The sequence below is a fragment of the Melampsora larici-populina genome, assembly GCF_000204055.1.
Source record: "Melampsora larici-populina 98AG31 unplaced genomic scaffold MELLAscaffold_40, whole genome shotgun sequence".
Lineage (NCBI taxonomy): Eukaryota > Fungi > Basidiomycota > Pucciniomycetes > Pucciniales > Melampsoraceae > Melampsora > Melampsora laricis-populina.
Window position 1 is genome coordinate 735,642 of NW_006768804.1, and position 27,416 is coordinate 763,057.

Genomic DNA, 27,416 nt, shown 5'->3' on the forward strand with positions numbered 1-27,416 from the left:
CCTATACAATTCCCTCGTGAAGCCGTGTCTCCTCGTAAGTAAAGCTCGCCAGTGGCCCGGTCAATCAAAGTGAACAAGCCAAAGGCGTATTTTGATGCATCCTTGTCTTTATGTTTCTTATTGGTGAATTCATCAAAGGTGACTACAATGTTTGAACCGAAGACCTTGGAGTTGGGCGACACGTAAAAGGATTCGTTTGCCCAAGATGGGGCATTTGTTCGACTGGCAATTGCAGCATTTGACTCAAATGCATATAAAGAAAGCCCACTGAATCGCTCAGCAAAGAAAGATTCGATCTCAGGGAGGTTTCCCTGTCGTTTCAGGTCGGCCTCCATCTTCCAGAGATCATTTGCCGTAGTTGCATTCCAAGTGTAGTGACCTAAGAAAAATGATATTAGGAATTATGTAACTGGGTATTCTTGGTTGGCCTAACTAACCTCCTTTGATCCCTGATTCGTAACCTGGGCGAAATCCGGCAGCGAACATACGACCATATTTGCGACCCAGTCTCCTGGCCCGGTAAGTGGCACCATTGGTTTTCACCTCGCCTCTAGCTTTGGCATGCTGGTAGATAGTGCTAATCGAATGATTATAAGATTGGTAAATGTCCTCCCCAAGACTGGACTTCTCGGTAAATCGTACAACCAGTAAGAGTTCGGATGTGTCCAAATCAAGACAAACGACTGTTCCATAAGCTAAAGTGAAGCGTGTCGTCCCTTCCGAAAGAAAAGGAACTTTGAGTCGAGGGGAAGACCATAGTGGCTAATCAGATTGGCCTTTTGAATGGACCTAGCATTCGGAGGAGGTTTACTTGGTCGTTCAAGGTGCTTTTGAATCGAACGATTAAGACGTGATAATCGGGTTGCTGGTGACTTGTACTTCCCCATGATGCTCCTTCACTTATAATCTGATCGGAGATCCGATTTGATGAAGAGGAAAATATATAATGAATAAACGATAATAAAAGAATATTATCTCAATGATATCTGAGGTTAAAGAGGAAAGATGAAGAAGAGATCTAAGAATAATGATCCACAAGTTCCTCCTAAAACAAATCAGGCAACATCAATCTTATACTCCCTTCTAGCTTCTGAATTATGCGTCGCGATGAACCAAGGTCCGAAGCATGCAAGGGAAGTATAAGATTGAGTTAACTCGTGAAAGGTTGGAATGGTCGATATTATCAAAGTCACAATGCAAGGGGATTTCGATGTGAAGGATGATTCGATATCTTTGAGAAATAACAAAGAACTTGAGGTGAGAGAATATAATTTTTGGGCCGTGTGAGGTTAGAAGAACAGTTTGACATTTAAATGGGCCCTTTCGTACTCGTTTTAAGTAGTCTCCTTGGCTACTCAACTGACTCCTAATTGGATTCATCGAATCCGTGGCGTGCCTCTACGCATGATGTCAATTGACCTTGTTTCAATTGCATTTTTTTCTCAGGTCTGTTGAAAATGTCAGACTAAATGCCAAATGGAAACGATCTTGGGAATCTCCAGGTTGTACCGACCGAGGTCAGACATTTCATTGCTCGTTCAGCCCGATTTAATGTGTATGCTCAGTGCTTGAGCGTTTCACATGTATTGCTTTGATTTTTTTTTCTTCTTTCAGATCTTATTATGAACACTCAAGGCTTGGATACAAGGAATTATCCCAAATATGCCCGTTGCCGTCAAAAAGATAAACAAGAAGAACATAGTGCGTGCTCTGGACAATCATTCGGCCCAAGGCCGATGTTCCGAGTAGGCAGGCTTACGAGTGATATACACCTGGTCATGCTTGTTCAGAAAGACACTTCCATAGCAATTATCACTAACTACAAGTGATGGTAAGGGAGCATTCCAAGCTAGCTAGATAGATTAAGGGAGGAACAAACTGACTAATGTACTCATCATTTTGTCTTATACATTGGTATACTATGGTCCGAAGGAAATAACTATACCAAAGGATAGTTATATTTAGCTACCTCCATCTTTGACTAATTCGACCATTTTATTCATGTAAAGTCAGTGTATTGAGACCGCGCAGGCTGGCTTCAAAACTTGGCCTCCTTGTGTCAGGCAAAGTGATGTTTATGGGTGAAGCATTACCCTACTTTGCTTCACCCTCAATGTGTTGGAGTAATGTTTGTACCTGAGCCGCAAGAAATTACCACCATTTTTGAGATTGAGGTGGGAATTCCAAGTAGAATATAAGGGAATTGATCAAAGTAGTGATAATGAAAGTTTTCCAGAATGCAGGAAAGCATTCTGAACAAAGAAGCAAACCATATATTTCCCACTTCTTCAATGTGTTTGAGTGATGAATGTACCAAACACATTGGAGAAAATACCACCTTTTTTGAGATTGAGGTGGGAATTGCAAGGTGAAGATAAGGGAATTGTTCAAAGTAGTGATAATGAAAGTTTTCCAGAATGCAGGAAAGCATATTTAACAAAGAAGCAAAACCCATTTTACCCATTTGATCAATGTGTTTGAGTGATGAATGTACCTGAGAAGGAGCTAAAACCAACATTTTTGAGATTGAAGTTGGAAATTGAAGGTGAAGATGAAGGATTTCAAGAGAATGTATATAATGAAAGTTTTCCAGAATGCGGGAAAGCATATTTAACAAAGAAGCAAAACCCATTTTACCCATTTTATCAATGTGTTTGCGTGCGGAATGTACCTGAGAAGGAGCCAAACCCAACATTTTTGAGATTGAAGTTGGAAATTGAAGGTGAAGATGAGGGATTTCATGAAAATGTTTATAATGAAAGTTTTCCAGAATGTAGAAAAGCATATTTAACAAAGAAGCAAAACCCATTTTACCCACTTCTTAAATGGGTTTGGGTGGAAGTTGTGAGGGTTTATGTGCAAAGTCTCAAGTGAAGTGGTTTGCGAAAAACTTGTCACATTCCAAACCTCCTACCATTTGCACCCTAACCTGCCAAATATCCATTGAAGAAGTGGGAAATATATGTTTTGCTTCTTTGCTAAATATGCTTTCCTGCATTCTGGAAAACTTTCATTATAAACATTCTCTTGAAATACCTCATCTTCACCTTCAATTTCCAACTTCAAACTCAAAAATGTTGGGTTTGGCTCCTTCTCAGGTACATTCCTCACGCAAACACATTGATAAAATGGGTAAAATGGGTTTTGCTTCTTTGTTAAATATGCTTTCATGCATTCTGGAAAACTTTCATTATATACATTCCCTCGAAATCCCTCATCTAGATGAGGGATCTCTCTATCCACAAACATTCTTGGTGTAAGGAACCAAGCTTCCTTTGGTTATATAACACGGTTTTGATTTAGACGGCTAGTACTGGACCCTGTATGCCAGAGTACTCAGCCGAGTACTAAGTACTCTGGCCAATTGACACGAGGGACAGTACCCAATTGATCATATTCAATTCAGCTGTCACACTTTGACCGCACCCAATTGATCATATAATTGATCAATTGGGTGGGGCCAGGCTATTCTCATTGTCAAATTATGTCATGACTGAAATGGTTTAATATTACCTAATTGGGCATATGAAACCAAAGCGGAACTTGGTGCCAACTTAGCACCCAGGAATGCTCCTGTAGAGGTTGGTGTCGTATTTGGTTACACCAACCTCTACAGGAGCATTCCTGGGTCCTGCCGACTTCTATTGGGACCAGCCTAGTATAATTGCAATTACAGAGCATTACCTAGGTTTCACATGGACAAGTCAATGTAATTGGGGGCAAACCTTTAGATGTGCAACTCAAATTCCCCGTGTGGCCATCATCAATTTCGCAGTGATTATCCATTTTGCCCCAGCGATGGGGGGAAAAAAAGGACGATCCATAGCATGCCCTTTAGGACCTTCAGCCAAAAGACGAACTCAGCCTACCGTACAAGGATCAAGCCGGGTAATTGCTGATTTAGATGCCAGTGAGGCGCGCTGGCTAGAACAACAGTCCCAAAGCTTGGCAAATCGACCACCACCATCTAACACTGCGATACAAGATGAAGCAATGCAGCCTCCTCCTCCAGACCTATTCGATCCTGAAGAAGAATATGGCCACCTTTCCGATATTAATCCAGACGAAGCACACCTCATCAATCACAACATCCTGGACGATAGCAATGAGGAGCCACCTGAGGTCAACAACTTTGGTGATTACGTGAAGGGAGCCAATTACAAGAAAAGCCAGATCAAAGAGGCCCAAAATTGGGCCAAGGTCTTTGGTCCAATGTTTCTCGATTCCATGGTAGGATCCAAACGGACCACTAGCTCAATGGGGTCGAGAAACTTGGAATCATGATTACAACAAGTCTTGTTCATGTGGAACTGGTAAACACCGTATGAGAAAGGTAGACCTGGTGGACCTTACTAGTAATGTCGATTTCACTTAGCCAATTAATTCCGGCTGACACTTCTCACACTGACTTTGATATTCAGGTCGCAATCAACAGGGGATCCTGTTTTGTGACTGTCTCCCAGATCAAGTGAGGCTGATCCGGATGGGATACGTTGGAGGGTCTCCGATTCACCCTGAGACTGCCTTTTCTATCAGACTCTTGCGACTTCATCATAGCCTATGGAAATATTGTTCTGTTCGAACGCAGGGCTTCTCACTCGGATTCGATGAGTTCTTGGATCCTGCTAACCCACTCCTTTTGGTAGCCGGTACAAGTGAGGTAAGTGATTATCCTGCCTTTCCAAGTGTAACGTGATTTCTCACTACTAATCCCTATCATGTCAGCCTCGAAGGTGGCGACGGCCTTTCTCCTTGGCTATAGATGCTTATAGACAGATGCTTCGATATGAGGAGGAGTTGACTATCCGTGCACTACGTCTAACCTCCATGGAGAAGTTGGCCATGAATTGCCCACGGTGTTTTGGACCACTTCAAGCAAACCATGAAGCTGATGAACCGGACTACATAGTTTGTGTAGATGGGAACTTCCAGCATCGGCGGCACAAGGCAGCCAGCCGTGAGTATGAAGAAAAGGTGGTTCAGATTCCTCCTCTATTCATTGATCCCAAAAAGGTCGAAGAATGGGAGCCCATGAAGAATAAACATGTAGTCAAATCTAATGTATTTATGTTCCAACCCAATCTCCTCTAATGTCATCGCTGAAATACTTTGTCCTTATCAGGATCATTGCTCTGCTCAGCATACTGCAGCTGCAGATGAGCGAGGTGGCTTGACATGGAAGGCAGCCGATGAGACAGGCCTAATTGGGATGGCCTGTCGACATGATCACGTGCTGAGTTTTATCAATGTTGTTCAGAGTGGTGAAAGGCGAGTCTCTCAATATCTATAAGCACATTGAAACCATTGGTGACCTGATACTGGAATATTTAATCTCCAAATCAGGCAATACTATATACTTTCTATGATCGATAAACTATTGCAAGAGACGGCAGAGCCTGGAAAACCTAGGAAAAGGCATGGTATTCTGTATGATATTGGATGTACTTTAGAGAAAAGCATTATCAGGGTACTCAGTATATATTTTATATGCCTCGAAGCCCGAAAAATACCACTGATGTGTCTTGATTTGTAGAATAAGATCTTTCAAGCCCAATGCGCTGAACGAGGGCTAAAGTTTGGTACCAGTGCGTTCCATGCCTTTGTTCATGAGTGGGCTTGTCAGCTGTGTTACAACCCACGCATGAACAAAGGCTGGGGCCGATCAGATGGGGAAGGTTTGGAAAGAATTTGGTCTTTTCTCTCTCCTCTGGTTAGCCCACTGCGATACTCGACAAAGCAGCATCGTCTTGATGCTCTGCATTTAAAAGCGACACATCGAAATGTAGTCACACGCACCAACACAGGTCAGCTGCTTTTCATTGCAGTAAGGGGGGAACCATGGGAATGAACCACTGATATGGAAACAGTACGAGCCTCTTGGATTAAACTCAAAGATTCCGAACGTCTTTTCGACCAAGCAAAACAAACACTCGAACGTCTTGTTACACAGAAGCCTACCTACACCCGTGATTATTTTGCTGCTCAGTGGGAACGACAAAAGACGTGTCAGCTAGAAGCCATATCAAGTCTCACTTTAAAACAGTTGGAGGAAAAGCTGGTAGAGCTCCTAGAGCAAGAAGAGAAGTTGAAAGAGGCTCAGTGAGTTTCCTTTTTAGTTCAAGTATGAACACTTACAAAACTGACAGCCAAAATGTTCAATAGTGCTGAACTAAAACGCCTACAGCGGAAGCATCGTAATAATCGGACTGAAACTGATGTGTTAGATATAACCACACTCCCAGGTTCAATTGTGGCCATGGAGACAGCTGCCCAGAAAACGCGTGAAGAGCTAGGAGATCCTGAATTCCGTCGGATACGGCAGAACACAAGTATGTATTTGGTTCCAATTTATCCCAATCTTCTAATAATTTATGATATGATTTCATAGCGGCAAAAGGTACAGCGCTCATACGCGTCCGGCTTGCAAAGATGAAACTGTATGAGGCCAAAGTAGGGATTGTTGAGGCACAGAAACGATGGGATAAATGTGGTTTGGGTGAGACTTTCAAGATCCAACAAGCAACACATGCAATATCTAACAAGGATGATGATTTTTTACTACTCTTAGGTACATCGGTCCAGCAGAGCTTGAAGACTTTGATGACAAAGAAACAACTCATGTTCAGGAGAAAATGGACCACCTATAATGACAATGCCATTAAATATAATGCGATCCGGCCTGTGAGCCATCTCCCCTGTCCTACTTTGGAGGAGGCGAAAGCACTACCGTTCGAGGATTACTTTTGGAATGTCGGTGCTCTTTCTCATCCGTCAGAGATGTGGGCCAATGATCCTGGCACAATGGATGGTATTCAAGCGTACTTACTGGAACGACGCTGTTTGGAAGAGCTTCGGCGGATTGGTCGTGAAACACAACAAATGATACTGGCCGCTCTAAGAACAGAGGAGCAGCTGCAGGATTTGCTGACTTTATGTAATAGTGGTAAGTCTTCGTACTTGTTTATTATCCATTTACAATCAATGTCTGTTGACATCGTTGTTGCCAGAGTGGGATCCAGAAAATGGTGGGAAGGCTCTGATTGAAATGGTTCAACCTGAGCAGCGCATATCAAAAGACATCTGGGAAGATTGTATTGATGTCTTGAAGGCATTCCACAAGAATACACTGGAACATCATTGCCGAACGTGGATGTCCTGGAACTCATCTTTGGTATCCCTCCTACGACACACCATCAAGTACACACCAGCAGAACCCGAGGATTTGGAGAGCCTAGTGGTTCGCTGGGGGGGGCTCATTGAGAGGACCAGGACCACTTGGTCCTTGCTTGTCAATATGCAAAGTTTCGAAGCTTCGGGTCTTGATGACCTTGATGTGATGGAGCAGAATCTGCTTCTTGGGGAGGATATTACGGAAGATCATGATATCTTACTGGAACCTGATGATATTGAAGTGGATGATGATTGGTAAAGGATCACTTCGTGTAATGAAAGTTTATCCAAAAAAGTTGAATATGGGCATTTGCAATGCCTTGCTGTAGTACAATGAAGTGTGAACTGGTGTCTATCCAAACACTGATATTGAAATCATTGTGTGTGAACATGCCAACCAAGATAGTTTGTGAGCTAGCACTCAAGTTCACAATTGGGAAAGGTCACAGGAGATTGTGAACTACATACCAAGGTACCTTGTGAACTACGTATCTTCAAAACTTTGACAAAATTCACCCCGGACTTCAGAAGTATTTGTGAACTTGTGATGTAGTTCACCAAGGTTTGTGAACTGGGTTCACATTACACAAATTGTTGTGAACTGAAGTTCACAAATAGTTGTGAACTTGTGATGGAGTTCACAAACCTTTGTGAACTGTGACCCCAGATCACAAATAGCTGTGAACCAACCACATCACAAGTTCACAAACCTTTGTGAACTGTGAGCTGTGAACCCAGTTCACAAATAGTTGTGAACCACATGAGAACTTCGCGAGGTTTTGTGAACTACAAAACAGTTCACAAGTTTTGTAACCGACATCACCAGTTCACAAATATATGTGAACTGCATGACAAGTTCACAAAACCTTGTGAGCTACATCGCAACTTCACGACTTTTTCAGCAGTTCACAAGTGGCTGTGAACTGCAACATCAGTTCACAACAAGTTCACAACTCAGTTCACCAGCAGCTCATGTGAACTACATCAAAACTTTACGAGTTTTTTTGTGAACTACATCAGCAGTTCACAACTAAATGTGAACTAGATCACAAGTTCACAACCAAAGCCCAATCACAGTTGTAGTTCACAAAATTTCACAAACCTGTGAGCTTCAAATTTCCCCACAATATTTCAAATCGTGTCATTCATGTGTCAAGTGACGTGAACAAGTTATCCCAAGCTATTAACTGAAGGACACCTGTTTTGCTCCATCACAGCATTCTCAGCTCGACAAACCTCATTCCTCAAGAAACCTCATTCTTATTTTCCAATCTTCAATCAGTTCTTCAGTGTCACCTAATGGCCCTCACCACTCGTGCCAGTGCTAGACGACTTCCACCTACAAAGCAGAGCTCAGTATCTCGAGCCGTGCGAGGCAATAAGTCTATGGCTTTAGGATTGCGCAAAAGTCCAACTACGAAACCAACTAGAAAATCAAATCGATCTACAAGTAATTCTTCTAAAAATACAACAGCATCACGTCTTGACAACCCTCCGACAGAGGTTGAGAGTGATAGTGAAGACGACTTGCCAAATGACGAGGACATTTACAAGGCGTTGTCATCCGAGACTGACGAATCCGACACTGGCGATTTGGACTCGGACAATGAGGACTCCGACAATGAGGTTCTTGAAGCCCTTGCCCGAAGTGGACCAAAAACCAAGAAGCAAACCACCAGAGCTCCAAGAAGTAATACGAAACGAGTCCGGCAGGATCGGTCTCAAGAAACACCCCTTGCTAAACCTCTCGATGATCCTGACAACATAACTGCACGTCTTGAGGCACAGTTTGCCAATAGCCCTGCCAATCCACTCGATAATTTTGAACTTGATGATGAAGTGCAAGACAATTCAGTCCTGCCAACCATTCAAAATTATCAAGCGCTAGTTAAGGAGTGGCCAAGAAAGCGTATTACGAAGGTTCAGAATTTACAGAAGAAGGTGACATCAATTCCCCCACACATCTTAACCGAGGCGAAAGCAATCAAGAAACTTTATAAACATCACAAGAGGATGCTGGCGATGATGGGTAACATCACACCATACACTTTAGATAAAAGCTTGTAAGTGTAATGTCAGTCCACTGTTTTCATAGTGGTAAAGAACTGATCAGGAGTTCATATCATATATTCAGGGGTGAGCTGGGAGGTACACGGATTCCTGATGCATATCGACTTTGGTTGAAGTTTTCAGTTGAGGCTCGAAAACTAAACAGTGAGTCCACTTTTTTCACTAAACAGTGGCATCATGCTGATATTTGAATTGGGATTGCCTTGGATTGCAGTGCCCCGCAAAGGCCAGGCTGGAAAATTAGGTGATCGTAACCGTAAGCTGGGTGCTGCATGGAAAGCGTTGTCTTCAATTCAAAAGCGCGTGTTTCACCCTCGGGTCTTCTACACTTTATCCGGTCTTCCGGCCCCAACTAGCGACATGGACTCTGACGATGAAGCAGAACCTATTGAATTGTCGCCTGAGGATCGTGAGGAGCTCCAAAGGATATACGATGAAGCTGTCTGTTCTTCGAAGGTTTGCCAAGTGTATGCTAAGGCATCGAGTGGTATAACAGAAGGTCGAACAGTTCCCAAATACAATCGACTCTCTTTGAAGTGCGTTGAAAAGCTGAATAATCAGGTGTGTTCTTGTGATTAGTTTCTTATTATTATTCAATATCCACCAGGTGCTAATGACAACTTCCTATACCAGATAGAAAACGAAGCAAATCGCATGGACTTTGGGTACTATTTTCTTGCATCTAGTACCCATCCTGCCACTGGAGGTGATTCTGCGGATCCAGGGTGGTGTAAGGAGTATACCTCCAACCAAGAGTTGGCGGATTATGTGCGTAGCAAGAGCGATTTCCCGACCATCTTTGCTGCACAGACCCAAGGTATTGCGGTCGACAAAGTCATTGCTAGTACAATTGGCAAAAGGGAAAAGATGAAAATGAACGGTAAGCGTGTGGATCCTGGTGATAAGGTGAAGAGTGATCTAGCAGCATTGTTGAAATCAGATTTAGGTGAGCCGTGTGTTTTATGTTTCCTGTGATGAAGACTAACATGGACATATCTCTGCAGGAAAGGTATTGAAATTTGTTCCACCAGGGTTTCCTCGTGGACCGGATCCAGCAAAGCTCCTGTTGGGGAAAGGATGGAAAGTGAAGATCAGGCAGCTGCCTGGGTCTAGCCTCCCCCCTGAAGTATTGATGTTGGGCTTCAACGCAATGAACAGTCGCCGGTCACTTTGGTTGAATGATCTCCAGGCAGGCCTATTTAAATTTGAGAAGATTCCCGAGGATCAGGATGACTTGATAGCTGATGATGAGGAGGAACAAAATATTAGTGATGATCGGGATAACTTGTTGGCTGATAATCGGGAGGAACCATTGGAAAATGACAAACAGCTTGAGCTTGGAATCGAAGAGGAAGCTGATGAATGGAATGGAATTGGTGAATATGAGACTGACGGATGAGTGACGAGACACAAAGATTTTGAGGATTACTTTATTCATCATGGCCGTTTTTAGTTTTTTTCTTCTCTCAAACTATTGTTCTTTTTCATCTCCTCATTTTCTGTCTTGGTTTCTTTCTTTCTCATGTTTGTTCTCTTCGATCGATGTTATTGCTTTCATCGTTACATTTATGAGGGGTAAAATTTTTATTTTCAAATGTGATAGTAAATGCAATACAAATACGATCTGGCTATTTTTGATATGGGGCAATGAATATTGATAAGCGATCGTTTGGACATATAAAGTGATCTCCAAGACCAGTGATGGCCTTAAGGATACGAGGTAGTGAGAATTAAAGGGGGGTTGGGTAAAGGGGGAGAGAGAGAAGTTTGATCGATCGATCTTGACCATTTGACAATGTTGAGTTGTACCTGTATGAATGAATTAAGCGTTGTGAAATGTTCTTGAATGGTGTGAACTGGTAACTTATATTATCCAGTTCACACGAGTGTGGATCTTGAGTTGGTTGTGATTGTGAAGTGTTGTTTTAGTGTGAACTGGTGACTTGAGGTGATCGAGTGAGTGGTGAATCTCGAGTTGTATTGTTGAGTTGTGAATTGTGTGAACTGGTAACTTGTAGGTGGAGGTGATGAATCCGACGTTGTGCCTTGTTCTTGTGAGGCTGTGTGAAGTGGCTGTCGTCACGGGTTGCCAGATGTGAAGTTGTGAAGTTAGTTTGGGGTGTGGTGGACTTGTAGGTTTTGGGCTGGGATATAGTGGTGTCGGACACGTCGGTAGAAGGGAATTGGCAAAAAAAACTTATAAAAAAATGGGCGCCCGACTAGTCGGACGCGTCGGTGATGTTTCAAACTGAACATCGGCTTTTATCCGACCATAAAGTCTTGTTTTTCTTCGAATATTAGTCCAGAAGGCTAGTAGCTACAGGTGATGAATAGCCATCAGGGCAACTTCGGCAAAGTCATACGTCTTTGACTGAGCCATCGCTTCACCAATCTTCTCCTGGATGTAATTACGAACACCTGGTTGTAACCGTTCCACAAAGTCGGTGGTATGCTCAAAGGACAACCCAACTACCTTAGCATCTTGCTCGAACAAGCACCAGCGATCATAGAACTTGCTGACGTTCTCGTTAGGGCGCTGCTTAAGCGCCTTAAGTTGGGCCTTGACCGTGTACACCGTGGTGTGCGACTTAAACTGACCCTTTCCCAAGAATGGGGGCGATTAGGAGAGGCCATAGCGGCCTCAAGCTGAGTGAGAGCATTGTTGGAGAAGAGGAGTAGGGCTAAACGGTGGAAGAGAGAACGATCCACGAAGCGCAAGGTAGCCGCCCTTTCGAACTTCGCCGCCCAGATGGAAAAATCGGAGGACACCGACCCATCGAACTTCTCGAGTCCCGCCGTCATCATGGCCTTTTGAGCCTTAGTGGGGTCTTTCTCGACCACCTCCGGCCCATCCGAGATGATGAACGGCTTCCCTGGGGCTAACAAAACGGGTCTGTCAGCTACTTTCCGAAAATGTAACTTTGAGAGAAGCTGCCACTTACTTAGGCCCTCTCCCCCCGGGGAAACGAAACCACCGATGTCTGGTTTCACATCCTCTAAGGTCGTGCTCGCCATCCTGTCTGCTGGTAGAATGGTCTCGTCAGAACCCCTCTCAGATGCCGTGAAGAACACATCGGACGAAGAAAACTGAGAACTTGACTTACTTTCCATTACGGACTTACAAGCTTCTTCTCGTAGCATCCACTCCTGCCATTGATTGAATTGATCTTGCGTGACAGGAGCAGACAATTCGCTAGTACCGCCGGCGGACGCATCATCCGTCATCGTAGACGCGTCCCGCGTGGTCATCCCTGTGATGGCCTCCACGATGTCTTGCGTGCCGGTCACCCGAAGGGCCTCCTTCTGCTCTGGTGACATCGCATCGATCTCCTTAGGTGAGTAGTTCGATGACCCGTCACCAGGCGCCAGGAGTTTGGCCACTATAGCCTTAGCTTGGGCTTTCGTTAAAGCCATCTGTGAGTTCGAAAAAAGGAGAGGAAAAGCACGTGGGGAGAAGTAAAAATTTATCACTAATGATGAGCTTCTCGCTGGAATGTAGGATCCGGAGGTCGTCGGGGAAAATATCAAAAACGAAAAAAAGATTTATGAAGACAGGAAGGTTGACGTATAACTAACTTTTTGTTTTTAAAAGCGAAAGAAATGCGACGATATAACCCACGATAATGGTCTAAAAAAATTTCGACGAAGAAAGATATAACTTCTCTGGCTACCAGTGTAACAGGACCAGAACTAGGGTTAGAGAAGGAACTGTTTAAGTGACTTAGATGAAAACCTAACGGACTAACGGGGATTGGAATCTAGTGACTTAAGAGTAATTGTCGATAGGAATGATAATGAATCAGAGAAAGGCAATTGGAGAGTAAGGCACGGATTCCAAGAAGTAGCAATTCTTGCTTAGAGGAACTGGTCGAATTGCAAAAGGACAATAGCAGCTCTATTTATACACATAAAAGAGTAAGAGAGAAACTGAATGAAACGAGGTCCTTTGACTAGTGTAGGGCACGTTAGGTGCGGCGTGCTACTCTACTCTACTGAGGTATCCCAATGAGGAGTAGGCGGTGTCAGCCTTCTCCTCATTGGGCGACGTAACTGGGGAGCTGAGCACTGTGGATGTAGTCCACTACTTATAGTGCTCAGCACGTCCTTTTCTTACCCTTCCCGAATAGGGTAAGGGGTTTAGCCCGGGACCGATTGGGACATTTGTACGGGGATGCTTCGCATCCCTGCTACAGTAAGGTTCATTTCGTTTTTGAGGATTAGTTGGTCAATTCTGGCTCTGGCTGTTCGACTAACTGTTGGCAAAAATCATCGATATACCTTTGTCGAGACAACCTAACCGTATTCTATGTGCTCACCTCATTGATCATGAAAGATTACTGATCGACATTGAGAAATCACCGTGATACCGAGGCTGTGTATGGAGCAATTAGCAATTGAAGGGAGAAAACTGATACACATCCTGAAACTATATAACAAGCAAAATGCACGTTGTACTGACTTAACCCAAGTTTAAGCAAGAATCAGGGGAGCATGGGTCTAGATGAGCTCGAAGATAGACCAAGGATTGAGGTGTGAAACAGTGTTTGAAGATAGAAGACTGTGAACTTGGAGGTTTGGGACTCGGAGAGCCTCGCTGAAGACCATGAGTGTTTTGATCTGTTTCCCGCAACCCGATACGAAATACCTGTAGCCCAGCGGACCGCCCAGCCCAAAATTCAAGAACCAGAAAGGGCTTGTTATCTAGCCTATGCGATACGGTTGGTCTCAAATCACTTAGTATCATTTCTGAAATGGACATCAGAAGGCGGCGGATCTCTTTTGTGACATGCGTAAGCTTACTGTATATCACCTCGGCGGTTGGATCGCTGATAAACGAAGCCAGAGATGCAGCGATCTTGGAGCCTGAGAGGCTAACAGCAACACTAGAAATGCGTCAGTGACCTTTAAGACTCGATGGTAGCTTTTTGATGATCACGTCTCGTGCCCAAGCTGATTAGACTGACTCCTCGTGATCGCAATTGATGTAATAAGAGATTGTCAGTCCCGTAGACGATCGTCTTTTGCAACAGGGCTATCTCAACATCTGGAGAGGCGTAAGGACGATCGATGAGGTAGTAAGACACAATAGGTCACCTCGTGTCTATTTAGAAAGAATGCAGAAATTGGGTCCGAAGCTCTTGAAGATCAATCCTTCCGAAAGCCAGATAGCGGCTATCCAGAGGGATGCTCTCGAATGGGCAAAACACAAGCCCCACGTAAATCTTGCAGTTGTCACGTACTACCTCATCGAAGTGATGAAGGCGCATTCTCCCGAAGATACTCACAAAGAAATACAACGGCTCGCAAAAGGAATATCTGACCGTTTCAAGTTCAATTACCCCAAGAAGTCACAATACGCAAGGAAGATGGTTTTGAACTTCATGGATACAAAAATGTCCCAAATTGGTCTGCATTTAGTGATGGAAGGACTAAGCAAGGATTCTGGTGTCGATCGTGGGGTTGGTTTAGATACTTTAATCAACTCCCGGACACATGATTGGAAGAATTCGATACCCAAAGCAGACCGAGCCGCATATACTGAACATTACCAACGGTACATGAATCTGATCGAGGTCTTTGAAATACTCTCCGGTGCAGGTATACAGAACAGAAATGTGATTAAGAGTGTTAATGCAAAAACACCTTTGCGCCTCGCAAGGAAAATCTTTTCAGACGAGTCTTCGCAGCCCCGCCTCATCCATAGGTACCTGATTAACGCAAAACCACATGATAGATTCCAGCCCCTGGAATTACCCATTTTTGGATACGCGGTTATGATTGAGGGCGGCCTCCCCGCTAAAATTGAAGCAACAGTTCGCAAACTCTGGAAATCCTCAGGTCAAGACGATATCAGGCTCGCCTCCAGACTGAGTGCCAATCTAAATACTATTTTGGGTGGCAGAATCTATTGTCCAAAGAGGTTGAGACTCACCCGTGGTTATCGTGCACTCACAACGAAGTACACGACTGTTGACCCCCTGTATAACCAGATGTGGAAACGGGTTTCAAGGACTGTGATTGATGTGGTTAAGCTTGAAGAGAAAAATCCTGAAGAACGGTCGATATTATGGCGAATATTAGGATCAGCATTCATCGTCAGTTCAAAGGATTTTGAACGCGAGAAGTTTGAAAGACATGTAGAAAACAGTGTTATGTTTTATTTATTTATCAGAAGAATTGGAGAGGTTCTCGAGAAAGCCGTAGAGATCCATTTCCCTGAAACTAAACCTGAGGAAAAATTGACCAGATCGCAGTTTATGAGGTACTATTGGGCTTTGGTAACTTATCAGTCGGTTGGAGAGAAGAACAAAAAGGCAAAGACTGCCCACGCGAAGCAGTTTACACTCGGCCGGGTCTATCTGAATCATGTGATCGCTTCACGAGAGTTAAAAAACTTGTACAACCGGTTGAATCAAGAGGAAGAAGCAATTTTACCTCGTTCTAACATAGTGAAAGGAGTCAAAAGGCGCATAACGGGAAAACGGACACATTCTCAGACTGATCGTAGTGCATGGGCAAGAAATCCTGATGACGGACTGGAAACCCTGCAAAAAGCCTCAACGAGCTCGCCTGCTGGTCAATCAGTCATTTCAGACCACAATCGAGACAGACTGAACTTCAAGATACCTAGGAAAAAATCTAGCCGATACCCGCACTCAGTCACTTCAAACATTGCACCCCCTGATGAGAATGCGATAACTCAAAAAGCCTTACAGCGCTCCGCCAAGAAGAGAAAGTTAATCATAGATAGTTTAGTGGGTTCACACCAACGTATTCCTGGGGGCTCGAAGAAAAAACCAAGGATTGAAGCTGCTGTGAGTTCCTCATCAGAAGGTGGTGGGAGTCAATTTCCTACACAAGAGGCTGGCCCCAGAACGCCCTCCATGGATTTGACACAAAACACACCTCACTATCCACATTCTGAACTTCAAGCGGCCAGTCACGACTCGAACACATATGGTGAGTTGAGATCATCAAGTCAGCCACTTGTCGAAACTGCTGGTGCAAAAGCTAAAAAACCGGAGAACTTACCCTTGGATCCAGAACTAACGGCCTCGATCCTGCCAGCTTCTGGAAAATCTTTCCAGCCGAGTAGCAAGCATACCTCTTCCTTGGATCTCAATAAACCAGCGGCTTATTCCGATGATCATGATGTCCATATCATGCTTCCCGACTTGAATGAGCCTTTGGAGCCAATTTCACCACAAGAAGATGCTGAGAACGGAGCTCACGATACGCCAATGTATCCATCAGTCTTTGAACCAAATGGAGGTGAACATTCACAACATACTTCCTCACCACAAGTCACCAGCAGGGAGGAGATACCAGATCTCAATATATAATTTGGGTTTCCGTCTGGACAATGAACTAGATACACGCATATTCCCTCTTGTGCCCACACACGAGAAACATCAATTGAAAAATGTATACATGAAGCCTGACATTTTCCCGCAGCCTGGCCCAAGCGACGGGCACCGCCGGCTTTATTCTTTCAAACTACATCATCCTATACACCGTGTCTGTTTCAACGTTTCATGTAGACGTGAGCACACGAAGATTTTTGAATCTTTTTTGAAAGAGTTTCTCTTGTCCTTCAATCATGTCTTAACATCTTGCCTGGGTGCTCATGTATCACGCCTTTGTATTTGTAAACCACGCCTTTATCTGATGACTCGGTGCAAGTAGCGTAGAGCCATTGTCCCCTTTACTTAGCCAACCGAAACTTCTGTTGACCGCCATTGTATCTGTTCGCAGGTCCATCTTCAAGGACTGATTTTGAGAAATAATGGCAAAATCACGTTTTAGAATGATGATCAAGCAAGAGATGCAAATCATTGATTCGTATACGAAGATATAATCAGCTTCTTGGTTGTATCTCTCTCGTTGATCAAATCCCCAAAACAAGCATGCCTTCATATCCCAACTCCAACTCTGCTTCTTCAGCTCGTAAAATACATCAAGTGCGCAACTGGAAGCATGGGACTCCGGTTAAGTCACTCAAGGCCAATAATGCATTAGTAGCGGACGTTCTTCCAAAGTCTAACTCTCAAATCTGTCGGCTATTCGCTAAATTTACTAGAATGCTATTAGAATATGACCCCGTACATAAATCATACCCTCTTGAACCTACCAGTGAGGAACGTCTTCAACTAAAATTTCTCACTCAGGAGGCCACGATGTCAGATCAGCGGATCTTTGTCTTAGAACCTACAGTCTTGAGTTCACTCACCGACAATTCAACCAGACAAAGATCAGTTTTCCTGGCTGATCTTCGACAACATGGTATCCAACGGGCCACCTTTGACTGGAGCATGAAAGAAGGCTGTCGCTGGAATCAAGCGATGAAAATTCTGGTTATCAAGCACTGGAGACACGCCAAACAGAGGGGCGATTTTGGAAGCCTACCAATCAATCCAGCACACATAACTCACACAAAACTTGAGGGGATATTGATGCGATGGATTCGTGGACAAGCTTCTGCCATCCGATCAGGACGCAACACTCCTGAAAAACTTCGGGTAATCGAGAATAACAAGAAGAAGCGACAGGTGAGTTTTTTTGCTTGCAAAACTTATGATACGCTATTGATTTGTATGCATCCGATCCATTCTGAACAATAGTTATTCAAGTATCGTCGCGAGACTTTTGAACGTCATCTGGGTGAAGAGTCATTAGACTTGATCCCAGATGCTGATTGCTGCTCCGAGACTGAGTGGGAACCAGAAGAAATTCAACATAATAAAGTCGGGCTGGTTTGGCGAAGTCAACAGTATGCAAGTCTCTTGCATAGTCTTGATCGTCTTTCATACGAATACAAAGCACAAGTCGATGGAATCATCTTAGCCACTCGACGTTTTGATCAGTGTCGTGTGGACCAGTCCTCTACTAATCCGAATGCAGCAGTTTGCTGCGGCCTTCCTCAAAATTGCTACGATCAGGTGTGGTATAATAATCTCAATGATGATAAAAAGGTCAAACTAAACTGTCAACCACCTTCAGACTCGCTTAACAGTCTGGCCAACAAAATCGAACAGCTGTTGGTGAAAAAAACTTAGATTCATCTGGGCACCGGGTACATGCTTATATAGCTCATTTGCTGTGCGGGAAATCTCAGCTTTTATCAAAGGTCTTATCTTTGCTGAAATTTCATGACTACTGATTAGTACACAAAGTTTAATATTATCCTGTTCCTTGTGCTAGATGTGATCGAGTTGTCTGATAGATGTATATAAAGAGACTGAAGTACTATGTTGTTTATTTGTTATGGATTTCACTTTCAAAGTTTGGCTCTCTCTTCCTCTTCAGATGCTACACGGGCCTCATCCTATACATGTTTCAAAAATTGTGATCTGATTGTTCAACAAAGCGTTAGGGGTACAACTAGGTATAACTGAGACGGGCTGCGCGAAACCATATATTTACGTTCATAAGACATATTGGATCTATTCATCACTGTCTTCACAGCTTGATGACATGTCGATTAATGCCCAGATCAATAGTTATCAATCATGGTCAGAACCAAATGTTCCAGATGGATATATACGTGAACAGAAATAAACTAACCATACTCCTCAAGCCGACTACAATGTTTGTGTCCTGGGAAACTCCAAAAGTATCAGGTGGGTTTTCAACAACAACACAGTGTCCGAAAATGTGTTTGAAACCAACACACTTCTTGATGAGTGGACTACGATAAACCACATCAGCTTTGAGATGTGGCAGTGATTGATACGGATTCAAATTTTGATCATCTCCTTCAAGTGATGGAAAGCAGTCCACTAAGAAAAAAGGGGTCAGATCTTTTTTCAGGCGGAGTATATGTTGAATGACGTCATACCCAAAGTCGTGGGATTTTGTCTGATCATGTAGTTGAATACAACTATTTCCCTTATGAGTTGAATAAGGTGAGAAGATCTTGTTGGCATGTTTCCAGTATAATGTAGTTTCAAGTGCGGGGAGTGTATCAATTTGATGATGTCCAAGCTCTTGGAGGAAGTTGAAAATGATGGGTAAGGTGTCGTTGGATGGTACAAAAGACTGCCATTTTGGTGTGGTTGAGCCTGAAAGTTCTCCCAAACCAAGATTATCTCGAGTTGATGGATTCATGTTGTGATGAATATGTTTGAATAAGGATTTTTGAGTATGTGCTTTCAGCATGGTCCCTGCCACAGTACCTGTGATAAAAATGTACAAAAAATATTAATATCATACACACGGAAGTCAAAGAGAATTCAAAATCACCTGAGCGAGAGTTTTTGGGAGTTTGGACAAGGTTCCCAATGTTTCTTTCCCCGGCCCACGCAGCAGTATATGGAGCGGGCCCAAAACGCCAAATTTGATCGGGAAGGTGTTGAGCGTAATGCATGTTGGGCTTGGACCTGATATTTGGCCAAGCTTCTTGGAGGTGTTCACGGTATTGTCTTAATAGAATCCTGAGCGTTTTGATATCTTGCTCTTTAATAATCCTCAAAGTCACAATATTCAATATCTGAGTGACTAAGTTGATTGCAGTGTGAATATTGGCCGCATCGGATTTTTTTTCAGCGTTGTATTGATATGGTAAAAGTGATATAACCATATACAAACTGAATAGCACATGCCATTCCGCGGCCTTAGGTGTACCACAGCTAGCAGTGCCAAAGGTATGCGGAAGATGAGTGAGCCAGGATGGAATATTGGTATTTTTGATTGTATACCAGATGATCTGAAGTTTGTGTGGAGTGATCGCAGGGCCTTGAGTGGCAATAATTGTGCTATGGCTTGAATTTGAAGATTCGGATGGACTTTGGGTTCTGGAAGGCTCAGGGCTATTTTCATCGGATATTTGACTAGTGCTAAATTTGGCTGTTCGATGGTACTGAGTTCGTGAACTAGAACTGCGACTAGTTGAAGTGTCATGATGTGAACTTGATCGAGTTGTAGATGAGGACAAATACGAGGTGGTTGGAGGTTGAGTGATCTGGGGGGCCGAAAAACGAACAATATCGGCAGAAGTTGGTTCATGATCACCCAGCAGTGCAAGTTTCTTTTGTTGATCATCCAGGGCCTTTGCTGCAAAGGGAATTCGGAGATATGTTGACGAAAGGTCTTTCAATAGTCCCAAAATTATGCAGTGCATAATGTCAATGGTAGTAAACTTGATCGGGTCCCAATAAGGTAGCTGAGAAAAAGGTGTGGCACGGACTCCGTATTTTTTGACTAGCAATTGTTGGGAAGCAGCGGATGGAGCATCACACCAAGCTTGTGACTGTTGTTTATATTGTGACTTTGTGCGTCCTTGATAAAAAGCAACATTGACTTGATCAATGTCACGCGAAGTAATATAACATTCACTACAAAAGTTAGTTGACTTAGGCGAGGAAAATCCGGCGATCTTCTTCATGGCAATAGAATCTGCAATCAGGGGCCAAAGAGCAACTCGGATTAAGCGACCATGGGGATTCAGAGAGGTAGGCTTAAAAAAAATGCCACGCCAGAGGTCACAGAGCTCTTCGACTAAAGGTTTAAACAGATGATGAAACTGATTATAGTCAGGGTCTTTTGGACCCGGTATGATCCCGTAGATGAAGGTGTTCTCCGGCTTGTAGCGTGTATCGGGAGGCAAGCTGAGACAGAACAGTTGAACCACAGTCGCTGAATGGTGACGTGCCGAAGACTTGCCATATGGATTGAAAGCGTCGTTATACAAACCAAATACTAGATTACCGGCCTGCTTAGTATAAAGCTTGCCATCAAAACCTTTAAATGTTTTCCAGATCTTTCCGTCCCAGATATCAGAATATGTATTTTTGTCTGGTGTAGTCCTTGAAAACGAAAGGTCTAAAGCCTTTTCAAAATTGGGAAAGTTGAGCATGGTTGCTAGCCATTCAATCAAACGATGGTGCTGAAAGACCTTTCGGGGTTTCATTTGCTCTTTTTCTTTGTTCGAAGAGGCAAGTTCGTATAAGGGTGCGTTACATATAATCCGGTGGGCCTTGGAATTTTTTGAAGGTACTCGAAGACTATTGCAAGAAGTGAGAGCGCCCGTCGTTCCTCTTTTTTGCGCAACAATTGGTCCATGGAGTGCAAAGCACACAGGACAACACAATAATGTGATCATATTCGATTCGAGTTGAAACATCTTGATCACTTTGATGATGTTTCGGGGAATTTGTTTCCACACATTGGTCCGAACACCAGGGATTGTGGCGATTTTGAGGCAGTTTCTTTCGAATTTAAGAGACCTTCGGCAGCTGCGAATGCTTTTATGATCATGCAAGTATTCGTGGAGTATATGAAAAAGGGCCTGAACGCATCGTATATCCAGTAGAAATGTAATCGGCTTCTCGAAGGCAATGGTATTGAAAGTCGCTACAATATAATGAGGTTTGGATTGTACCTTTTTAGAGGTAGAAATGCGTGGAAATTTAGTAGGTCTGGTATTGGATTCGGTAGGAATCGGGGTGGTGGATTCTGCATCTTCAAGTGATCTTGGACGTTTGACGGCCGAGATACTTGGTTCTGATCCTGATGGCCGGGGCGCCGGAAGAACCTCCAGTTCTTGTACCTTGCCAAGATGTCTAGGATAGTTTGTCCGATGAAATAGAACACCGGTATGCAACTGGCCTCCTAGTTCAAATGTTTCCTTACAGTACTCGAGAGCAGTACAAGTGCATCTGATGCAGTTCGAATCAAAGTATGACATTGTTCGTAATATCCTAGGTATATGGAAAAAGATTGTAGGTGAGTACACTTCTGCTTATCGTGATTCATACTCCAGAAAGATTATGGTAAGGCTCACTGGTGAGGTCGACGCCTGCTTTGAAAGTCGAGAAAAAAACCTGAAACCGTCTTCGGGTTGGAACACAAAACAAAACTATGGAAAATTTGTGACAAAGATAACAGGGTTATGCGTGGAACTGTGAAAGAAAGAGGTTCAAATGGTGATGTCCTCAAGTAAATGCCGCTAGTTAGCTAAGATTTTATAGCAAGGGGAAAAGTTAATTAGTGGGGCACAATCAACAAATGATCGAGGGGGCTTTCGAGGAACCAAATCATGGGTTTGAGGTTCACACATACCGACTGGTTCCAATGTCGGTAAACTAGCTGGATCCAATGTTGGCAGATGATCGAGGCTGTTTGGTATTTTCTGGGTAAGATCGGGGGTTGTTGAAATTGGTGAAATATGGAGCACTCTCGAGTAAAGTAAGATGATTACAGTGCAGTGGGGGTTTGCTTAGAAACAGTTCAGGCGGTGGCAGTGGAACTGGTATTCTTAAATTTCAGTTTGGAAAGTCCAAACACGGTGTACACAGTAGGGTAAGCTTCTTTCCAACCAATATTCACACTATTTACATCGGACACTAAGGGTACTCAAAGTAAGTATGTACGTGTACATACTTTTTGCTATATACTTTTTTTGGCGGGGAAGGCGAGGCCAAAAGTATATTTTTTTTCTTTGTCCCCGCCAAAAAAAGTATGTAGCGAAAAGTATGTAGCGCTACATACTTTGCTTTGAGTACCCTTACTGTTTATAGTGGATCCAAACCAATAAAGCATAAACAATGAAATGATCCAAACCAATAAAACATAAAGAATGATAAAGAATACCACGTTTATGCTTCTTTCAACAACTATATACACTATTTACATTTCCAGACACCACTTATACTCGATCACACCCAAAGACATGAGATTCAATAGCAGAAGTTTTCTATATAATAACATGAGATTCAATAGCAGAAGTATTATATATAATACGGTGAGACTATCAACCTGCTGACATCATATTTGACCCACTTTGCCTTGCATCTTCAGCAGCCAAATTCGCCCTTGATCTGAAAGACCTCATCACATCCTCAATCGCTTGTCTAATATTGACAGGGTTGTCCTCATTCAATTGCAATTCTTCTATTCTCAAACCTTCCTGCAGGTCATACCATTCCGGCGAAATGAGTGACAATTGAAACCCTTTCGGAGGGAACCAATCTTTGTCAGCATCGGGGGCATATACACCCCTTTCGACCAGTTGTTTCGCATTCCTAATGTCTTTTGGAATCCTTTTGCGCTTCCAATGGGCCTGGTCAAGTAGACTAATGAGAGTATCGAGTTCGGAACTCCGCCATTCGAGCCTCAACTTTTGACGAGAGCCGCAAGAATTGGTTGCGACCAGTTCATCATCCGAATGGATGTCTTGATGAGACAACATCATGAACTCGGGCGAATCTCGGCCAAACAATCTGGCCGCATTTTCCAACCTTGCATCGTAAATCTACCAATTGTCCATGTATGAGCCTGTGTTTCCTATCAGGATCACACATAGGAGGAATAGACTGACCTTTGTTTTGTTGAGCCTCTTGTTTGTGACACTTTGAGTCCTGACGATCTTCTCTTCAAGAGTTTTCTGACCCGCTGGAGTCTTCATCAACTCACAATTTCGAGTTTGTTCACAATATCCTGAAGCCTTGCCGGCACACCAGCGTCGGAGAACTTCTTCGCGGTTTGCAGCGGTATTATCCTTGACAAGGATACCAAACTCTTTTGCGCCGTTGGCATCGTAGGCTTTGACCCAATGAGACAGTATGATTGTAGAAGTTGCAGAATTCCAAGGCGAATCGTATGGTGCTCCCCAGTCAAAGGTACATCTAGGAAAACCCGCCATAGATAAAGTAGCTTCACATTGAGATATGAAATGATAAGGATATCGAGTTCGAGCATTTGACAACATGCGTGAAGTGAAGATGACTGGTTCCATTGGTTTTTTCAGAGCTTCCATTTCTGCAGCATCTTTTTCGACCACCTTCTTTTGCTTTTGGTTTGGTTTGAAATCGGGGGGTTTGTTCGACAGGTATCGACGCATTGCTTTGTCTTGTGCTTCGCGAATATAAGTCTCTCAAACTTGTTTTCGAGTTTGCCAAGCGTTGCGCTCCTCTTCGGACGGAGGGTCAGGAAGCTTTGGTACCCCAGCATCTTCCAAAGCCGAAGATCCTCTTCCTTTGCGCGGAATCCCCATCAGCATGCGAGTGAATTCCTGGATAGCCCTTGCTAGAGGCGTTGCCGCTTTGGGAACCCGGTGAGAACCAGCTATTTTCCCAATACCTTCATCCCGGTGTCTAATATCAGTAAGAACCTTCAGATTTGCGGCCTTCATCCTTTTACGATCCAGGATATCCTGTTGTGTAAGGTCGCCATCTAGTACCAAAGTAGATAACCCATCAGAATGATCATGGGCAGCCAATGCGGTTTCTGACAATCAGGACCCACCAGAACTGTCGTCATCATCTGAATCTGTGTGCGGATAGGGGTTGTTTTGATCTATATACATAAGGAAATAGATAAGTTACCATCAGATCTCCAAGACCAATTACAAAAACAAACATGATAAATGAGCACAAACCATCATTTGTTTGATTTTCGTCATCAAGCCTTTGCTTATTTCCAGAACTATTTGACGGACCGGGAGTGATTTGTGTACTAGTAATTCGACAACTCATCTTGAATATATACACAAAATTTGAACTTCAAGCGAAAGGAATTTGAAAAGAAGAATTTTAAAAAGAGGGTGGCAATGAAGCTATACACAGTGTTAAAGAAAAAGAAAAGATAATTTGACACTCGAAAATAAGTGGGAGGTTTCAATCATTGATACCACTGAGGTTATGAACGCCTCCAACGACTCAACCTTCGCCATATCTGTTTGTTTGAGCGGTAAACGGTGCGCTCGTACCACCAAACCGGCACAACCCTACATCCAAGTCATCAATGCAAGGAGTGGTGTCATTTACCAGTCGTGTGTTACTTTCAACCTCCCACCGCGATTTCCAACCTCCCTACACATTATACAGAAGCATTTACCAAACACCAATTGTCTTACGCTTTGTTCTTACGTTTTGATCAATACCAAAGGTTCGGCCTAGTCAGATTGTATTGCATTAGTCAGGGTATTATGTAGAACCTCAGTTTTGGATATCGGCAGTTGTACCACCTCTTTCCATAAAATTCGTTCTCACCTAAGTACTGTTTTGTCAAGGGCTTTTCCATCGGAAACGGGTGCAGAAGCACTCCCCAAAATCCCACGCCTCCACATCAACACCTTGATTGAATCATGATTTCACATATTGATTGAATCATGATTTCGTAAATCATTTCAAGAAAACACAGAAATTGATAATACGTGTATGAGATAACCACTGTGTACTATCAAAAGGTACAATCCCACCTTTTTGAAACACTTCTTGACCTTTCATCCATCGCTATCAGACCCATGAAATTTGAAAACCATGTGGTCTGACTTCTACTTGACTTGATTCTTATTTTGTATCAAATTATGTCTTTGTTCAGGCACACAAAGTTTTGCCACATCACACTACAAACAAATGGTTCAATTCCGTAAGGAATTTGAGTTTTTTTGGTTCAGAATTTTGATTCCAAAAAAAAACAAAATTCTGTGACAGAATTTTGACAGAATTTTGATGATGCAAAAACAATCAAAAATTCTGTGACAGAATTTTGACAGGATTTTGGTTGCCAGAATAAAGTGTACAGACAATCAAAATTCTGTGACAGAATTTCAGCAGAATTTCAGCAACCAACAAAAATGGTACAAAAGAATCGAAATTCTGTGACAGAATTTCAGCAGAATTTGAGCAACCAACAAAAGTGTACTCAAAGAATCCAAATTCCGTCAAGGAATTTTGACAGAATTTATATTCTTTCTCAAGACAGACAAAACAATTGGAAAGTGTTTCAATTGTAAAGACAGAAGACTAATCAGAGTCAAAGGCAAGTCTCGGTCAGTTTATACTTAAAGCCAGTCACACAAAAAGATGAGAGGAGCACAACACGTCAGTTTGTAAAGACATACAAACAACCTAAGCAATAGCAGTACAACTAAACGGTAGACAAACAATCAATTAACAGCAATACATCAAGCTGATTGATCAAAACCCAAGACTCGAACACGGTGATCAAGACAAACAATCTAAGAGCAATCTAAGCAACATTAAGAAACTAATCTAAGTGATGACAACTTAAGACTTGGCAATCATAGATGGCTTTCTCAGCTTCACAAGCAGGCCATTCCCATTGAAAACCATCAGCACCAAATAAAAGGTGTTCATACATTTGTTCCTTTTGAAGAACCCGGGATGCTCTCAATTGAACGGATGAATCCAGAAGGTATGTGATCTTCTACTTGTTGGTCAAGCATAGACAATGCACTTTGTCCAATGTCCAGCTTTCCATGTCTACGATGGTTAGATGGCGAGATCATGTCTGTATCTCAACATCAATTTCAGCTCATGTTCTGTTTGGAATTAAGTTTTAAGACTGACCTGGGTTTGAATTTCTGCGAACCCTGACACTGTAGGGTTTGTCGTCTTTCGGCTCCTTGTATCTCTTTCTGGATTGAGATTGAATGTTGGACTGCTTTCGCTTGGGCGTGGGAGTGGGTGTTGAAAGCGATGTTGAAGGTACGGAGTTTGAGAGCTCTGGCACGGAGAAACCATGATCGCCAGGATGACCTGTAGATAATGGAGATAAAGTCAGAACATCATCTAATACAAAGGCCAACAACATACCATAATCGAGATTCATCACCCCGCTGAGCATCTCTGCGCTGCTCATCAGAACTGATGTATCACCAAAATCCCCGCTGATTGCGCTTTGGAGGCCTTGCCGAGTGGCACTGCGCTTCTTCTCCAGCTTGAATTAAGTCATCAAGTTCATAAATCGTTAGTGAAATCATTCAAGTGACGTACTTTTCTAACGTGTTTGAAATGAAATTAAAAATTTGGTTGAACAAGGTAACTCACGCAGTCAAAATGATCTTTCAGAAGAGCCTTAGCAAATGACCCAGGGTACTTCTCGTTGAACTGAGTAGTGACCTTGGTCCAACCAGCAGAACTGAGCCGTCCATCAAGCGTTTGATCTTTCCTCCGTTGCTTGGAAATTAGTTCAGCAAGGTAACCGCTACGAGTTTCGTAAACATGGGTTTGATCTAACATGATGGAGGTCAAGTAGAAATTCAGATTAAGAGTAGAATCAACTGAAATCAAAAGGACGGAATGGAAATGATACAAGCAATCAGGACGGACAAGCAAAGAAGTGAAATCAAAAAGAAAGAAAAAATAGATTGTGGACAACCAGTCACAAGTGATCAGACGGATATAGGGACAGGTGATTGAGAGTTGCAACAA

The 27,416-nt window shown here is 43.1% G+C and overlaps 10 protein-coding genes across 10 annotated transcripts; 5 read left to right on the forward strand and 5 right to left on the reverse strand.

Annotated features, from left to right (window-relative positions):
• Positions 1 to 432: 432 nt before the first annotated feature.
• MELLADRAFT_109983 (uncharacterized protein) lies at positions 433 to 887 on the reverse strand (the record flags this gene model as incomplete). The annotated part of the gene is made up of 2 exons (XM_007414016.1): positions 433 to 695; positions 812 to 887. 2 exons carry the CDS (start codon positions 885 to 887, stop codon positions 433 to 435), a joined length of 339 nt encoding a protein of 112 aa, XP_007414078.1.
• Positions 888 to 3,798: 2,911 nt separating this feature from the next.
• Positions 3,799 to 4,284, forward strand: MELLADRAFT_91221 (uncharacterized protein; the record flags this gene model as incomplete). Its single annotated transcript, XM_007413978.1, has 1 exon — positions 3,799 to 4,284. One exon carries the CDS (start codon positions 3,799 to 3,801, stop codon positions 4,282 to 4,284), a length of 486 nt encoding a protein of 161 aa, XP_007414040.1.
• A 1,867-nt stretch (positions 4,285 to 6,151) lies between these two features.
• Positions 6,152 to 7,044, forward strand: MELLADRAFT_91222 (uncharacterized protein; the record flags this gene model as incomplete). The annotated part of the gene is made up of 4 exons (XM_007413979.1): positions 6,152 to 6,329; positions 6,389 to 6,496; positions 6,569 to 6,943; positions 7,010 to 7,044. The coding sequence occupies 4 exons, from the start codon at positions 6,152 to 6,154 to the stop codon at positions 7,042 to 7,044; spliced, it is 696 nt and encodes a 231-aa protein (XP_007414041.1).
• A 1,425-nt stretch (positions 7,045 to 8,469) lies between these two features.
• MELLADRAFT_91223 (uncharacterized protein) lies at positions 8,470 to 10,639 on the forward strand (the record flags this gene model as incomplete). Its single annotated transcript, XM_007413980.1, has 5 exons — positions 8,470 to 9,233; positions 9,305 to 9,384; positions 9,455 to 9,801; positions 9,874 to 10,186; positions 10,272 to 10,639. The coding sequence occupies 5 exons, from the start codon at positions 8,470 to 8,472 to the stop codon at positions 10,637 to 10,639; spliced, it is 1,872 nt and encodes a 623-aa protein (XP_007414042.1).
• Positions 10,640 to 11,557: 918 nt separating this feature from the next.
• On the reverse strand, positions 11,558 to 12,572 carry MELLADRAFT_78756 (uncharacterized protein; the record flags this gene model as incomplete). The annotated part of the gene is made up of 4 exons (XM_007414015.1): positions 11,558 to 11,800; positions 11,839 to 12,119; positions 12,183 to 12,260; positions 12,345 to 12,572. 4 exons carry the CDS (start codon positions 12,556 to 12,558, stop codon positions 11,558 to 11,560), a joined length of 816 nt encoding a protein of 271 aa, XP_007414077.1.
• A 1,419-nt stretch (positions 12,573 to 13,991) lies between these two features.
• MELLADRAFT_109986 (uncharacterized protein) lies at positions 13,992 to 16,583 on the forward strand (the record flags this gene model as incomplete). Its single annotated transcript, XM_007413981.1, has 2 exons — positions 13,992 to 14,133; positions 14,233 to 16,583. The coding sequence occupies 2 exons, from the start codon at positions 13,992 to 13,994 to the stop codon at positions 16,581 to 16,583; spliced, it is 2,493 nt and encodes an 830-aa protein (XP_007414043.1).
• Positions 16,584 to 17,147: 564 nt separating this feature from the next.
• MELLADRAFT_66212 (uncharacterized protein) lies at positions 17,148 to 18,296 on the forward strand (the record flags this gene model as incomplete). Its single annotated transcript, XM_007413982.1, has 2 exons — positions 17,148 to 17,789; positions 17,862 to 18,296. 2 exons carry the CDS (start codon positions 17,148 to 17,150, stop codon positions 18,294 to 18,296), a joined length of 1,077 nt encoding a protein of 358 aa, XP_007414044.1.
• Positions 18,297 to 21,366: 3,070 nt separating this feature from the next.
• Positions 21,367 to 21,925, reverse strand: MELLADRAFT_109988 (uncharacterized protein; the record flags this gene model as incomplete). The annotated part of the gene is made up of 2 exons (XM_007414014.1): positions 21,367 to 21,591; positions 21,620 to 21,925. 2 exons carry the CDS (start codon positions 21,923 to 21,925, stop codon positions 21,367 to 21,369), a joined length of 531 nt encoding a protein of 176 aa, XP_007414076.1.
• A 991-nt stretch (positions 21,926 to 22,916) lies between these two features.
• Positions 22,917 to 24,713, reverse strand: MELLADRAFT_91226 (uncharacterized protein; the record flags this gene model as incomplete). The annotated part of the gene is made up of 6 exons (XM_007414013.1): positions 22,917 to 22,933; positions 22,996 to 23,491; positions 23,558 to 24,028; positions 24,119 to 24,411; positions 24,484 to 24,534; positions 24,617 to 24,713. 6 exons carry the CDS (start codon positions 24,711 to 24,713, stop codon positions 22,917 to 22,919), a joined length of 1,425 nt encoding a protein of 474 aa, XP_007414075.1.
• A 1,761-nt stretch (positions 24,714 to 26,474) lies between these two features.
• On the reverse strand, positions 26,475 to 27,224 carry MELLADRAFT_66214 (uncharacterized protein; the record flags this gene model as incomplete). The annotated part of the gene is made up of 4 exons (XM_007414012.1): positions 26,475 to 26,524; positions 26,553 to 26,741; positions 26,799 to 26,922; positions 27,033 to 27,224. The coding sequence occupies 4 exons, from the start codon at positions 27,222 to 27,224 to the stop codon at positions 26,475 to 26,477; spliced, it is 555 nt and encodes a 184-aa protein (XP_007414074.1).
• Between the last annotated feature and the right edge of the window lie 192 nt (positions 27,225 to 27,416).